General features: G+C 37.7%; 3 protein-coding genes across 3 annotated transcripts; all 3 read right to left on the bottom strand.

Annotated features, from left to right (window-relative positions):
• Nucleotides 1-607: 607 nt before the first annotated feature.
• On the bottom strand, nucleotides 608-9399 carry LOC115591532 (transmembrane protease serine 9-like). Its single transcript, XM_030433606.1, has 10 exons — nucleotides 9328-9399; nucleotides 9103-9250; nucleotides 8533-8662; nucleotides 7954-8214; nucleotides 7578-7867; nucleotides 2074-2144; nucleotides 1837-1996; nucleotides 1549-1678; nucleotides 982-1233; nucleotides 608-895 (listed from the first exon to the last, which is right to left on the bottom strand). The coding sequence occupies exons 1-10, from the start codon at nucleotides 9383-9385 to the stop codon at nucleotides 737-739; spliced, it is 1659 nt and encodes a 552-aa protein (XP_030289466.1). The 5' UTR covers nucleotides 9386-9399; the 3' UTR covers nucleotides 608-736.
• LOC115591184 (complement factor D-like) lies at nucleotides 4710-6272 on the bottom strand. The gene is made up of 5 exons (XM_030432941.1): nucleotides 6166-6272; nucleotides 5929-6088; nucleotides 5645-5774; nucleotides 5061-5324; nucleotides 4710-4974 (listed from the first exon to the last, which is right to left on the bottom strand). Exons 1-5 carry the CDS (start codon nucleotides 6221-6223, stop codon nucleotides 4816-4818), a joined length of 771 nt encoding a protein of 256 aa, XP_030288801.1. The 5' UTR covers nucleotides 6224-6272; the 3' UTR covers nucleotides 4710-4815.
• Nucleotides 9400-12020: 2621 nt separating the features above from the next.
• On the bottom strand, nucleotides 12021-14251 carry LOC115591182 (duodenase-1-like). The gene is made up of 5 exons (XM_030432939.1): nucleotides 14170-14251; nucleotides 13074-13224; nucleotides 12800-12935; nucleotides 12460-12717; nucleotides 12021-12359 (listed from the first exon to the last, which is right to left on the bottom strand). The coding sequence occupies exons 1-5, from the start codon at nucleotides 14228-14230 to the stop codon at nucleotides 12192-12194; spliced, it is 774 nt and encodes a 257-aa protein (XP_030288799.1). The 5' UTR covers nucleotides 14231-14251; the 3' UTR covers nucleotides 12021-12191.
• Nucleotides 14252-14577: the final 326 nt, after the last annotated feature.

Here is a 14577-nt window from a genome sequence, read left to right as displayed (position 1 = left end):
TTTTGTTTAAATGAACATGCTGCAAGATATTATTTGTTCTGATGTAGTTGATTTACTCTACACGAGGAGGACTGTTTCATTTTTAATTGATTCTTATTAATCATTGAATTACTGTAAATGCGCTGATACGCTTTTTTTCTTGTTTCTATTTTTTATTGAATGGTCTTTTCACCCAGACTGTATTCTGGAGCTCATACCTGCTTAACATTGTAGCAGGACCTTCATTCTGGAGAGCTGAGGTTACATTACCTATAGCTGAGCTATATACAAGTGTAAATCATGATGTTATGATAATAACTGTTGAACAGTTTAAATAGCACTGTTCCTTCTCCGGTTTGGTTAATTCACCTGTTCATTGTTTTTTAATCTCTTCAACACGCTGCTTCTCTAATAAAGTGCCTTCTATAATAAAGTCTCTCTTAACAAGTGTTCATCACTGACCTGTTTCGCTGACTAAAGTCACATGAATAAATGTTTTCCAACACAAGCCAGTTACAGTAGCTCCATTGCATCCTACATCTAATTCACCCAAAGACACTTTTTGGCTATGTTCCTGGAAAAACTAAAAATTCCATTTCTGTTTTAAGATTAAGAAAAGAGGAAACAATTGTTGAAACATTTTTTTATTTTGCTTTGCGTGAAGGAGCAAACACTGACAGAGCGACTTAGACATAACTACACCTCCTAAATACAATGAAAGTATGCTGAAGCAAAGCTTTGTGTAAGGTTGTTGCATTTAACAACCGTTTTCCTTGAGAATCTGGTCAATCCAGGGACGGAACTTGGACACGTCTGTATAGCCATTGGGTAAGCGTTGGTCCCTACAAAAGTGATCTGCGAAAGATGCAACACCAGCAACGACCCCTTTGTACACCAAAGGACCACCAGAATCACCCTGTAAAATGGAAATTTCTTCATATTTTGACACAAAAACATATGTGCTGTGTTCATGAACTTTCCAAAAACGCAAAGAAAACCTACGTTGCAGGCTCCGTTTTGTGTTCGATATCCACCTGCACAGATGACATTGGCAGGAATTTCATCCCATTGCCGTCTACAGACGTTCTGGTTGACGACAGATACAAGCGCCACTCTCAGGTCATCAACACTTCTACCAGATTCGGTCACTCCCCAGCCAGCTACACGGCACAGTTGGTTGGGTTGTAGGTTCATGTCAGGAGGGGGAAGTTGAATGCGTCGTATTGTTCCACCCACTGGAACACTTTCAGACAGCTGGAGACATAGAACCAGAATGAAGAAATGAACAGTGTCTGAACATGGTTTTACTCTTCATCAGGCTTCAGTTAAACAATCAATAGAAGTTGGAATGGATGAGTCTTTTAAATGAAAGTTAACTCTACACTATAACAGCTTTGATAGTGCTGTGTCTTGGCTAGAATTTCAGGGACATTTGTATTTTATTATGTTTCGGCCACTTTTGACATTTACCCTGATAGGACAAACAAGCAAAGCTTAAATGCATTTAATTTAAGTGGAAGCATACAACACATCATCTGGAACAAATTGTCTTAAAGAATAAATGCTTACTTTGAGGAGCATGATGTCATTTTCTAGTGTGTCATTCTGATAATCAGGGTGTTTGCATCTCTGCTCAACGTGTCTCACTGTTCCAGTCTTTCTGAGATCGTGGGTGCCAAAAACAACCCTCACCGGTACACTGCAAAAAGTTAGATTTGAGAGGTCGTCAGTAGATTTTTTTCAGATTGTTTTGCCAACAACAAAACAAAGCAACAGATTTAACATTTCTTTTGAAAAAAGTGAGTTCATATAACTTTAAATTAAAAACAAACAACTGGAAGATGAAACGTAACCCACTCGTCATCATTATCACCATCACAGTGCGCAGCAGTGAGGACAAAGTTGTCGCTGATGAGGGAGCATCCACACACATGTCCGTCTGTGGTCTGCACTGAGGCCATGAACAACATCGAGTCCTTCGGGACTTTCACCCCATTTATGATTTTAGCTCCAAGTGCTCCAAAGATAAGTTAAAATCAAAATTAGGTAAATGTCTCATTTAATGGAATTAATGAAAATATTCTGTCAGCTTACCATTTCGTCCGAGATATGTCAGAACATGAAGGAGGAGAAGTTTGTGCAGGGCCTGCATGATGGCAGCAAGTCAACTGACTGGATCTCTTGTGGTGCAAAGATGACCCTTTTATACAGAATGTTGCTTCGTTTGATTTTGTGATTATCATCTATTTTATCTGGACTTCTAACCACGTGAGTTCAATGGAAAATGCAATGTTGTGCAACTTGTGTTATTTTTACACTCTTGTTTATCGGTTACTTGTTTCCTGCGTTGACTTTGTGCAATACTGCCTCCCACCCAGTCATGAAACTAATGAGCTAGATTAATCCCAAGTGCCCTAACGGAGGATCATTACTGAGTCTGTTAATGTTTTTAATTGACCAGAATAATACACATTTGATGAAAAACTGCTGTTGTATCAGTTCAAAAACGTACATGTTAGTGCTTATTCTGGTTATATGCTAAACCCTATTTGTTCATAATAACAATATGTAATATAAAATACAGTAAAATACAAGCACACTGTCATCTATTTTTCTTAAACTTGAATTTGGCAGTTAATAAGTAACACATTTACATTTGTTATATTAAATATTCTTAGTGTTTGCAGCATTATACAGATCTGACTACATTATTCAGTGTTTTCTCTTTACAAATCTATAATGAGGTAAACATCAAAAATATAGTATTGTGTATAAATGCAAGCTGATGCTGTCTAGTTAGCAAATCTTTATACTCAGCACAGATGTCACAGATTCTCTGCTTGTTGACCATCAGTGGGCGCTGCATCATTAGATGCCACAGCTGCAGGCTTCTCTATCATCTGTGTTACAGAACAAAACATTATCTTAAGAGAGAGTTGTACATGGGGTGGTTGCAGCTTGATGTTTCTATGTTAGCAAGTGCCTACATGTCTGTCTACTATGAGTAATTCCCAGAAGACCCCTGTGAGCCTGACTCTGTCCAAAAGGTGACAAAATATGCCAAGCCAAGTCAAAACTTCACTAATAAATGTTTTGTCTCATTTGTTTTAATTCTTACAAGAAACAAAGTGTAAAATTCTGTAATAAGAAATGTTTTTTGGAAGAATTTAAGTATACAAAAGCAACTTTTAGTTTACCTTGTATTCCTTTATAAATCTGCTTAGTAGATATTAAGTCTGGCTGTGCAATCTTTTCATAGCAGGATTGTACTCAAACACTTGGATTGCCCCTACTCTAAAATACACCAGACAAGTTTTCTTTGATGTCGGTCTACTTGACACACCCTGCTGACATATTCGTTTGAATTCAGTGACAAACCACAGAAACCACAGTTTCCTCATTTAGGATTTAACATCAATGTTTTCACACAGAAGTCGGTATTAAAAAGTGGTCGAGTTAAATTTCGTCACTATTAGCAGCTAACGGTTGCTAATAGTACTCACTAGTAGTTGTCTGTTAATGTTTAATTTGATCAGAATCAGAAAAAATATGTTAAAGGTGAAGTGTTGGAAAATGTTAATGAGTCGTGCAAATATGTACATCTGCATTTTAACAAACACACATCCAAGAACCTCAAACACACACAGACTCAGGTGGGAAGTCTAAAGAAAGACATACAGTATAGCTTTTTAAATACCATGCACCATGCACCTGCACTTTAACAAATACACATCCAAGGACATTGCACATACACAGACTTAGGTAGGAATTCTAAAGAAAGGCATGTATACAGTATAGCCTTTGAAATACCATTTATTTTTTTAAAAAAAGAAAAAAAAAGATTTTGTCCTCATTTTGACTATGTGTACTGTTTTATATTATGACCTATAATCATTTAGATTAATTTAACACAGATGCAACACTAAGGCTTGTCTGAGTGGATCTACTTGACACATCTCCATCGGACATCATTTTGTATTGTGGGATAGACTAACTGGACCAGAGGATACTGTAGACCAGAAATGTACAAGTAATAGCAAAAGTGAAATATGTTCATTTTTACTGTATTGGTGACACTGTTAAGAATATTTTTCTTTTGTTTAAATGAACATGCTGCAAGATGTTCTTTGTCCTGATGTAGTTGATTTACTGTACACGAAGAGGACTGTTTCATTTTTTGAATGGATTCTCATTAATCACTGAATTAGTGTAAATGCACTGATACGTTTGTTTTTCTTGTTTCTATTCTTTATTTAATGGTCTTTTCCTCCAGACTGTATTCTGGAGCTCACAGCTGCTTAACATTGTAGCAGGATCTTCATTCTGGAGAGCTGAGGTTACATTAGAGGCACTGAGCTATATAGAAGATTAAATAGTGATGTTATGATAATAACTGTTGAAAGGTTTAAATAGCTCTGTTCCTTCTCCGGTTTGGTTAATTCACATGTTCATTTTTTTTTTTAAATCTCTCCAACACGCTGCTTCTCTAATAATGTGCCTTCTGTAATAAAGTCTCTGTTAACAAGTATTCATCACTGACCTGCTTCTCTGACTAAAGTCACATGAATGAATATTTTCCAACACAAGCCAGTTACAGTAGCTCTACTGCATCCTACATCTAATTCACCCAAAAACAGTTGGTGGATATGTTGCTTGTAAAACAACTCAAATGCCATTTGTGTCTTCAGATGAAGAAAAGACGAAAAAATATTTGAAACATTTTTTATTTTGCTTTGCGTTCAGGAGCAAACACTGACAGAGCGACTTAGACATAACTACACCTCCTAAATACAATGAAGGTATGCTGAAGCAATGCTTTGTGTACAGTTGTTGTAATTAACAACCATTTTGCATGACAATCTGGTCGATCCAGGGACGGAACTTGGACACGTCTGTATAGACATCAGGTAAGCGTCGGTCCCTACAAAATGTATCTCCGAAAGATACAACACCAGCAGCCATCTCGTTGTACACCAGAGGACCACCAGAATCACCCTGTAAAATGGAAATATCTTTATATTTTGAAACAAAAAAGGTTGTATTGTGCTCATAAACTTTCCAAAAACGGACAGAAAACTTACATTGCAGTTTCCGTTGTTTGTTTTATATCCACCTGCACAGATGACATTGTCATCAAGATTCAATCCAACGTTAGACCATTGCTGTCTACAGACGTTCTGATCGACCACAGACACAAGCGCCACTCTCAGGTCATCAGTATCTCTACCAGCTTCGGTCACTCCCCAGCCAGCTACATGGCACAGTTGGTTGTGTTTTAGGTTCATGTTAGGAGGGGGGAGTCGAATGTGTTGTATTGTTCCACCCACTGGAACACTCTGAGATAGCTGGAGACACAGATCCAGAATGTAGAAATGAACAGTGTCTGAACATGGTTTTACTCTTCATCAGGCTTCAGTTAAACAATCAGTAGAAGTTGGAGCTAATGGATCTTTTAAATGAAAGTTAACTCTACCCTATAACAGCTTTGATAGTGCTGTGTCTTGGCTAGAATTTTAGGGACATTTGTATTTCATTATGTTTCGGCCACTTTTGACATTTACCCTCATAGGAATAAAAAAACAAGCAAAGCTTAAATGCATTTAATTTAAGTGGAAGCATACAACACATCATCTGGAACAAATTGTCTTGAAGAATAAATGCTTACTTTGAGGAGCATGATGTCATTTTCTAGTGTGTCATCCTGATAATCAGGGTGTTTGCATCTCTGCTCGATGTGTCTCACTGTTCCATTCTTTCTGAGATCGTGGGTGCCAAAAACAACCCTCACCGGTACACTGCAAAAAGTTAGATTTAAGAGGTCGTCAGTAGATTTTTTCAGATTGTTTTGCCAACAACAAAACAAAGCAACTGATTTTACATTTCTTTTGAAAAAAGTGAGTTCATATAACTTTAAATTAAAAACAAACTGGAAGATGAAACGTAACCCACTTGTCATCATTGTCACCATCACAGTGCGCAGCAGTGAGGACAAAGTTGTCGCTGATGAGGGAGCCTCCACACATATGTCCGTCTGTGGTCTGTAATGAGGCCATGAACAACATCGAGTCCTTCGGGACTTTCACCCCATTTATGATTTTAGCTCCAAGTGCTCCAAAGATAAGTTGAAATCAAAATTAGGTCAATGTCTCATTAAATGGAATTAATGAAAATATTCTGTCAGCTTACCATTTCGTCCGAGATATGTCAGAACATGAAGGAGCAGAAGTTTGTGAAGGGCCTGCATGATGGCAGCAAGTTAACTGACTGGATCTCCTGGGGCTGCAAAGACCAACCTTTTATACAGAATGTTGCTTTGTTTGATTCTGTGCTTATCATCTATTTTATCTGGACTTCTAACCACGTGCGTGTAATGGAAAATGCAATGTTGTGCAACTTGTGTTATTTTTACACTATCTTATTTATCTGTTACTTGTTTCCTGCGTTGACTTCGTGCAATACTGACTCACACCCAGACATGAAACTAATGAGCTAGATTAATCCCAAGTGCCCTAACGGAGGATCATTTCTGAGTCTGTTAATGTTTTTAATTGACCAGAATAATACACATTTGATGAAAAACTGCTAAAAACTACATGGGGTCGTTGCAGCATGATGTTTCTATGTCTGCAAGTGCCCACATGTCTTTTTACTATGAGTCATTCCTAGAAGTCCCTTGTGAGCCTGACTCTGTCCGAAAGGTGACAAAATCTGCCAAGCCAAGTAGAAACTTAACTTATAAATGTTTTGTCTCATTTGTTGTAATTCATACAAAAACCAAAGTGTAAAACTCTGTAATGAGAAATGTTTTTTGGAAGTATTTAAGTTTATATAAGTAACTTTTAGTTTACCTTGTATTCCTTTATAAATCTGCTTAATATGTTGGACCAGAGGACACTGTAGACCAGAAATGTACAAGTAATAGCAAAAGTGAAATATGTTCATTTTTACTGTATCGGTGACATTGTTTAGAATATTTTTCTTTTGTTTAAATGAACATGCTGCAAGATGTTCTTTGTCCTGATGTAGTTGATTTACTGTACACGAAGAGGACTGTTTCATTTTTTGAATGGATTCTCATTAATCACTGAATTAGTGTAAATGCACTGATACGTTTGTTTTTCTTGTTTCTATTCTTTATTTAATGGTCTTTTCCCCCAGACTGTATTCTGGAGCTCAAAGCTGCTTAACATTGTAGCAAGATCTTCATTCTGGAGAGCTGAGGTTACATTAGAGGCACTGAGCTATATGGAAGATTAAATAGTGATGTTATGATAATAACTGTTGAAATGTTTAAATAGCTCCGTTCCTTCTCTGGTTTCGTGAATTTACATGTTCATTTTTTTTTTATCTCTTCAACACACTGCTTCTCTAATAATGTGCCTTTCTGTAAAAAAGTCTTTTTTAAAAAGTGTTAACAAGTGTTCATCACTGACCTGCTTCTCTGACTGAAGTCACACGAATGAAATTTTCCAACACAAGCCAGTTACAGTAGCTCTACTGGGTCCCACATCTACTTCACCCTAAGACAGTTTGTGGATATGTTGCTGGAAAAACAACTAAAGTGCCATTTGTGTCTTCAGATGAAGAAAAGGGGAAACAATATTTGAAACATTTTTTTATTTTGCTTTGTGTGAATGAGCAAACACTGACAGAGCGACTTAGACATAACTACACCTCCTAAATACAATGAAGGTATGCTGAAGCAAAGCTTTGTATGAGGTTGTTGTATTAAACAACCATTGCGACTAACAATCTGGTCGATCCAGAGACGGAACCTGGACACGTCTGTATAGACATCGGGTAAGCGTCGGTCCCTACAAAATTTATCTCCGAAAGATACAACACCAGCAGCGACTCCGTTGCACACCAGAAGACCACCAGAATCACCCTGTAAAATGGAAATATCTTGATATTTTGATACAAAAAATGTTGTATTGTACTCATAAACTTTCCAAAAACGAACAGAAAACTTACATTGCAGTTTCCGTTGTGTGTTTTATATCCACCTGCACAGATGACATTGGCAGGAAGATTCAATCCACTGTTCAACCACTGCTGTCTACAGACGTTCTGGTTGACGACAGACACAAGTGCCACTCTCAGGTCTTCAACACTTCTACCAGATTCGGTCACTCCCCATCCAGCTACACGGCAGAGTTGGTCGGGTTGTAGGTTCATGTTTTGAGGGGGGAGACGAATGGGTTGTATTGTTCCACCCACTGGAACACTCTGGAGCTGGAGATGCAAATCCAGAATGTAGAACTGAACATTGTCTGAACATGGTTTTACTCTTCATCAGGCTTCAGTTAAACAATCACTAGAAGTTGGAGCTGATTAATCTTTTAAATTAAAGTTAACTCTACAATGTAACAGCTTTAATAGTGCTGTGTCTTGGCTAGAATTTCAAGGACAATTGAATTTGATATTGTTTTTCTGCCACTTTTGACATTTACCCTCACAGGAATAAAAAGAAGCAAAGCTTAATTGCATCTAATTGGACTGTAACCACACAACGTCATCTGCAACAAATGGGCTGAAAGAATAAATGCTTACTTTGAGGAGCATGATGTCATTTTCATTTGTGTCATTCCGATAATTAGGGTGTTGGCATATCTGCACAATGTTTCTCACTATCCCTCTTGTTCTGAGATTGTGGGTGCCCAAAACAACCCTCGCCAGTCGACTGCAAAAAGTTAGAATTGAGAGGTCGTCAGTAGATTTTCTCAGGTTGTTTTGCCAACAATAAAACAAAGCAACAGATTTTACATTTCTTTTGTAAATGCGTTTATGAAACTTATACCTTAAATTAAAAATAAACAATTTCAGCATGATGTCCTTCCCCAGTCCTACACTCTTATAATCTTGGAATGTGTTTGTCTTTTCAATAAATTTTGTTTTTTCATCATCAACCAATGTGAGACCGTGGGTACCAAGAACTCCTCATGCAGGTTCCCTGAATGAGTGAACATTGAGATTTATCAGTATATTTTCTAAAATTGTGCCAATAAAAAAACATTGATAATGTATTTTTTTTTTTTTCTAAATGTGAGTTTATGTGTGTTGAAGTCTTTTTGAAATTGATTTCTGATTAAAGCAATTAAAGATTGCTGGAAGATAACTCACTCGGGATCACAGTGCGCAGCAGTCAGCACAAATTCAGCTGTGATGAGGAATCCTCCACAGAAATGATGACCATGGTTCTGCAATGAGGCCATGTACTGCATGTTGTTGTCCGGGACTTTTACCCCATTTATGATTTTAGCTCCAAGTGCTGCAAAGATAAATTTAAATCAAAATTAGGAAAATGTCTCATTAAATGGAATTAATGAAAATATTCCATAAGTTTACCATTTTGCCCAAGATATGTCAGAACATGAAGGACCAGAAGTTTGTGCAGAGCATCCATGATGGCACTGACTGGCCCTCTGGGGGCTGCAAAGATGTTCGTATTATACATAATTTTTGCTTTGTTTGCACTTGGGATCATCAGCTATTTTTTCTTGTCTTCTAACCACATCCTGTGTGAAATAGAAAATGCAATGGTTTGCAACTTTTACAACTGTTTTCTTGTTTATCCATTATGCAATCAGTACATGACATGTACAACAATTAATGTATAACACATTAATTAATTATTTCTCTTCTTACCATTCCCTTCACTACTCACTTATTTTACTTTTCTGTATTTAGGACACTTTCAGCTGTTTTGTTAAATTCATTCAATAAGTTCAGGACATGCGTGCAGAATCATTAGTGTGGAAGTCAGACTGTGTCACTGTGACCCTGTGGCTATGTTGGATTTTGGTGAAAAAGCCCAGTCAAAACAGTTCTGAATTTTGTGAAAAACTAAATGAATCACAGGAACCAGTTTCCTGCGTTGGCTTTGAGCAATACTGCCTCCCACCCAGTCATGAAACTAATAAACTAGATTAATCCCAAGTTCCCTAACGGAGGATCATTACTGAGTCTGTTAATGTTTTTTAATTGACCAGAATAATATACATTTAATGAAAAACTGCTGTTGTATAAGTTCAAAACTGTATGTGTCTTTTTTGTTGTCATAGTCTTTGTCAGACTGTCCCCTGTTGTCAAACTGACTGTTGGCCTTGGAGGCTGTGTTCAGATCCAGTTCTCTGTGTTCACTCTCATGTCAGGCTGTAAAATCCAAACTGGGCCTTGTCACCTGTGGTGACTCCTCCTATAATCAAGACCCAGGTTCAGACAAACTTTAGGACCTTTGCCTCCAGAGTCAACTGAGCCATGAGCTAATTCACTAATGGTGGCTAATTACAGCAAAGGACAGTTACCAAAGAGCCGTTATTGGTTACTCCCCTGATATGCTGCCCCTTGTGTTTTTGGAGCTTTGAATTCTGGCCATATTTTTCATACTATACCTTTAGTTGGCTGTGTTCACTGGGAGCTCATAGTTGGGCAGAGATGGCTACACCTAGCTGTAGGCCGGGGGGCGAATTTTCAATTTTTCCATTTCCATTTTAAATTTGGCTGTTATAATTGGCCTCTATAAAACTCCAATCAATATTCTCAACAAGTCCGTCCCTACCTGAATGGCTCACAGGAAACATGCTCATATGGGGAAGCAAATAACACTCTGCCTCCTTAAAAAGTGAGAAAAAAAAGTCCTGGATCCGTTTCTTAATCTGGATCAGCTCCAAGAGGGTAATGGTGGCTATTCTGAGACGAGACTCATCCTCCATCAAAGTCTCATGGAAATCTGTTCTGTAGTTTTTCTGTAATCCTGCTCCCCAGTTGTCTGAGCTCCAAGTCTGGACTGCTAGCTGCATGGCTAAGTGAGCTAACAAGTGAACAGCAGCCACAGTTAGCCACAGTTAGTGCTTATTCTGGTGATATGCTACACCCTATTTGTTCAAAACAATATGTAATATAAAATGCAGTATAATACACTCATACTGTTCTCTATTTTACTTAAACTTGAATTGGCAGTTAATAAGTAACACATTTGCATTTCTTATATTAAATATTTTCAGTGTTTGCAGCATTATACAGATCTCACTACATAATTGAGTGTTTTCTCTCTACAAATCTATAATAAGGTAAATATCAACAAATGTAGGATTTACTGTGTATAAATGCAGGCTGATGCTTTATGTTAGCATGTCTTTATACTCAGCAGAGAGCCCCATGGCCATGTTATAGTTTCTCGGCTTGTTGACCATTAGTGGGCGCTGCATCATCAGATGCCACAGCTGCAGTTTTCTCTGTCAGCTGTTACAGAACAAAACCATCACCTTAAGAGAGAGTTGTACTTGGGGTCGTTGCAGCCTGATGTTTCTATGTGAGCAAGTGCCTACATGTCTGTCTACTATGAGTCATTCCCAGAAGTCCCCTGTGAGCCTGACTCTGTCCAAAAGGTGACAAAATATGCCAAGCCAAGTCGAAACTTCACTGATATATGTTTTATCTCATTTGTTGTAATCCATACAAAAACCAAAGTGTCGAAGTTTGTAAAAATAATTGTTTTTTGGAAGAATTCCTCTTTACAACTTTTAGTTTACCTTGTATTCTTTCATAAATCTGCTTAGTAGATACTAAGTCTGGCTGTGCAATCTTTTTACAGCAGGATTTATGTTCTTGCCTCTACTCTAAATCACAAAGACACCAGACAAGGTTTGTTTGATGTGGTTCGACTTGACACACCCTGCTGACATATTCGTTTGAATTCAGTGAGAAACCACAGAAACCACAGTTTCCTCATTTAGATTTGCACATCAGTGTTCTCACAGAAGCTGTTATGAAATGTGGAAGAGTTAAATTTCTTTCATTATTAGCAGCTAACGGTTGCTACTACTACCCACTAGTAGTTGTCTGTAAGTGTCTAATTTGATCAGAATCCAAATTATGTTAAAGGTGAAGTGTTGGAAAATATTATTTAACTTTTTAGATGCCATTTTTTTCTGCAGATGAAGAATTTAAATGCATCAGTAGTTCTTTATTTTGCATTTCACATAAAGACCAAGCACTTATAGACTGACTAAAGCTTAGCAGAACCTCCACATTAATAATTGTTATATGATATAAAAGTTTTATTCATAAAACAGGTTTGAAGCAAAAGGCGAGAGTGTAAGAGTGAAACACATTTTGGAGACAGCGACAGTTTCAGCCGTAATGCTGCTAAGTGGAAGCCCGGCCGAGAGCTGAGATGTCAGTATGAGACACTACAGTATGCTGAATTCTCACATTTTACAATTCTTTTGCTTGAGAATCTCCTTGATCCAGGGAAGGTACTTTGATACATCCGTATAGACGTTGGGTGCATTTGGATAGTCGCAGTTTCCGTCCCAGTTAAAAGACACAACACCTACAGCTGTCCCGCTGCACACCAGAGGACCCCCAGAATCACCCTGTGAGGAGAAACTCTTTTTAGAATTTGTTTTTTGGTAATCTCTAAGATTAGAAATCATAACATTAGAAACCTTTTCTTTAAAATGTCACCAAACATACCTTACAGAATCCATTCTTTTGGCCAGATCCACCTGCACAGATAACAGTGGGAGGAAGGTTGTTCTTCCATGTTCTCTGACAGGCCTCCTTGTTAACAAAAGACACATCCACTACTTGCAGCTCATCAACAACTTTGCCATCGGTTTTTGTGTAGCCCCATCCAGCAACACGGCACTTAGCATTATCTTTTGTCTTAACCACAGTTTTTGGAAGTTGAATTGGTTGTACTCTGTTGTCCATCGTGGCTTTCTTAGACAGCTGGAGACACAAATAGCAAAGACCAATTCATAGCATGCTTTGTATCCTGCATCATACCTGAAGCAAATGGATATCTACTTACTTTGAGGAGCATGATGTCATTGCCATATCGTTCATCTTTGAAGTCTGGATGGATGCATGTCTTATCCACAGCATATCTCATTGTTTTATCAACCTTCTTGAGATTGTGGGTGCCAAGAACAACACTTGTAGGAATCCTGGACGAATGATCATTGAACAAATATAAAGTTAATTAAACAAATGAATAAATACAAATCTTAAAACTGATCAAATATTAATATTCAACATAATTCTTCATCTAAAATGACAACATTTAAAGAAGAAAGATAACTCACGTGCGGTTACAGTGCGCAGCACTGACCACAAAGTCCTCACTGATGAGGAATCCTCCACATACATGTTGACCATGTTTGTTCTGCAGTGAGGCCATATACAGCATTAACTTCTCCGGGGCCTTTTTACCATTTATGATTTCATCCCCAAGTGCTGTAAAGATAAGAGTGATGAGTAAAATGTAGCATTTGTTCAGTGGTGAGTGGAGTACTGAAAAACTATTTAATAAAGATGACTCAAGTAAAGTATGACAATTTAGAAAACATATTGAAATAAAAGAAAACAGTACCAGGTTAAGAAATGACAAGTACAAGTTACTTTCCATTTTTGATATATTTTCAAATATAATTGATTATAAGTATGAAAGTTGCATTACATTAAAGCTGGCATTGCATCAGGTTAACTGCTCTTTGAAGCGGCCTATTTAAATGTCCAACAGACCACAAGATAATTCAATGTCATTATCATAACATCAAAGATTAATGGTACATATTAAATTAGTAACACAGCTTACATTAGCCAGCTAACTATATCATAACCTGTCGTATGTGCAACTGACTTCAGTGAGCTTGCTGAAGAGGAGGAGTTTTTAAAAGTCTGTTGGCCAGCACTTTATAAGACAGCCGGGGCTTAGAGTGTCATGTCCTCGTGTTAACTGAGTAATTTCATTTTGTGAATAAGTACATGTAGCCCACAATACTGAGAGCTTCCTACTGGTGCTTAAAGGTAACAGGAGGTTACCATGTAAACTTTAGAGGAAAATTTCACGAAAGACAAAAGAAGTTTATATAAGTATTTTGCAACCTTTGGTGCCTCTGTGGTGCAGTACTGGTGAACAGGGCCCAACAGTTGACAACAATCACATCCTGAGGAACCATGAAAAGATATTATAAACTGCCTCTTTATATGTTTTCAAAGTCGTCATTCATCAGGGTCAAAAGTCAACCTGGAGCTCATTTTCCCTCAGGCAGAATACGAAAAGTAGTCTTTCTTCAAATAAACAAAAACATTTTACTCCTGTGCATTACTTGTAACTCATTACTACCCGACCCTGCATTTGTAGACCTTAGACTTAATAACCAGATTAGTTTATCTTACCGTTAAGTCCCAGACATGCCAGAAGATGACAGAGCAGAAGCTTGTGCAGAGCTTGCATCATGCTGGCAGAAAAGTCAAGCTGTTGTCTCTGGGGGTCTCAAAGATCCCCCTTTTATAGGCCAAAAGTAGATGGATCGATAAGCGACCCTGTGGTTTTTCGTGCTCTTTACCTCGACTTCTTTAGCCACATCCTCTGTGATGTCGGTGCAGCTTTTAATTGTCTTATGAGTGCATGTGGCCAATAAGGAGATGATGCAGCGTGGTCATGTTATGGTAAATATAAACTATGTGGTTCATGACTCATCTGTAATGCACATACACACATTTCAACATCAGCATGTAATGAGTTTAACACAACTATTCAACATAAACATTTTTAACCTTTTGTCCCTGTCAACCTCTGTATTT

The sequence above is a fragment of the Sparus aurata genome, chromosome 11 (genome assembly GCF_900880675.1).
Source record: "Sparus aurata chromosome 11, fSpaAur1.1, whole genome shotgun sequence".
In the NCBI taxonomy this organism is placed as follows: Eukaryota; Metazoa; Chordata; class Actinopteri; order Spariformes; family Sparidae; genus Sparus; species Sparus aurata.
Note: the sequence above shows the minus strand (reverse complement) of the source record. Positions and strands in the feature narration are given on the sequence as shown.

Excerpts from the sequence above, each read along its gene's own strand:
- LOC115591184 (XM_030432941.1), bottom strand. The coding sequence starts at position 6,223 with ATGCAGGCCCTTCACAAACTTCTGCTCCTTCATGTTCTGACATATCTC. Across the intron at positions 6,089-6,165 it reads GACATATCTCGGACGAAATG|CACTTGGAGCTAAAATCATA; the intron begins GTAAGCTGACAG and ends TTATCTTTGGAG. Across the intron at positions 5,775-5,928 it reads GATGGTGACAATGATGACAA|TGTACCGGTGAGGGTTGTTT; the intron begins GTGGGTTACGTT and ends AACTTTTTGCAG.
- LOC115591532 (XM_030433606.1), bottom strand. The coding sequence starts at position 9,385 with ATGGATGCTCTGCACAAACTTCTGGTCCTTCATGTTCTGACATATCTT. Across the intron at positions 9,251-9,327 it reads GACATATCTTGGGCAAAATG|CACTTGGAGCTAAAATCATA; the intron begins GTAAACTTATGG and ends TTATCTTTGCAG. Across the intron at positions 1,234-1,548 it reads ATGACATCATGCTCCTCAAA|CTGTCTGAAAGTGTTCCAGT; the intron begins GTAAGCATTTAT and ends CTATGTCTCCAG.
- LOC115591182 (XM_030432939.1), bottom strand. The coding sequence starts at position 14,230 with ATGATGCAAGCTCTGCACAAGCTTCTGCTCTGTCATCTTCTGGCATGT. Across the intron at positions 13,225-14,169 it reads GGCATGTCTGGGACTTAACG|CACTTGGGGATGAAATCATA; the intron begins GTAAGATAAACT and ends TTATCTTTACAG. Across the intron at positions 12,360-12,459 it reads AAAAGAATGGATTCTGTAAG|GGTGATTCTGGGGGTCCTCT; the intron begins GTATGTTTGGTG and ends TTCTCCTCACAG.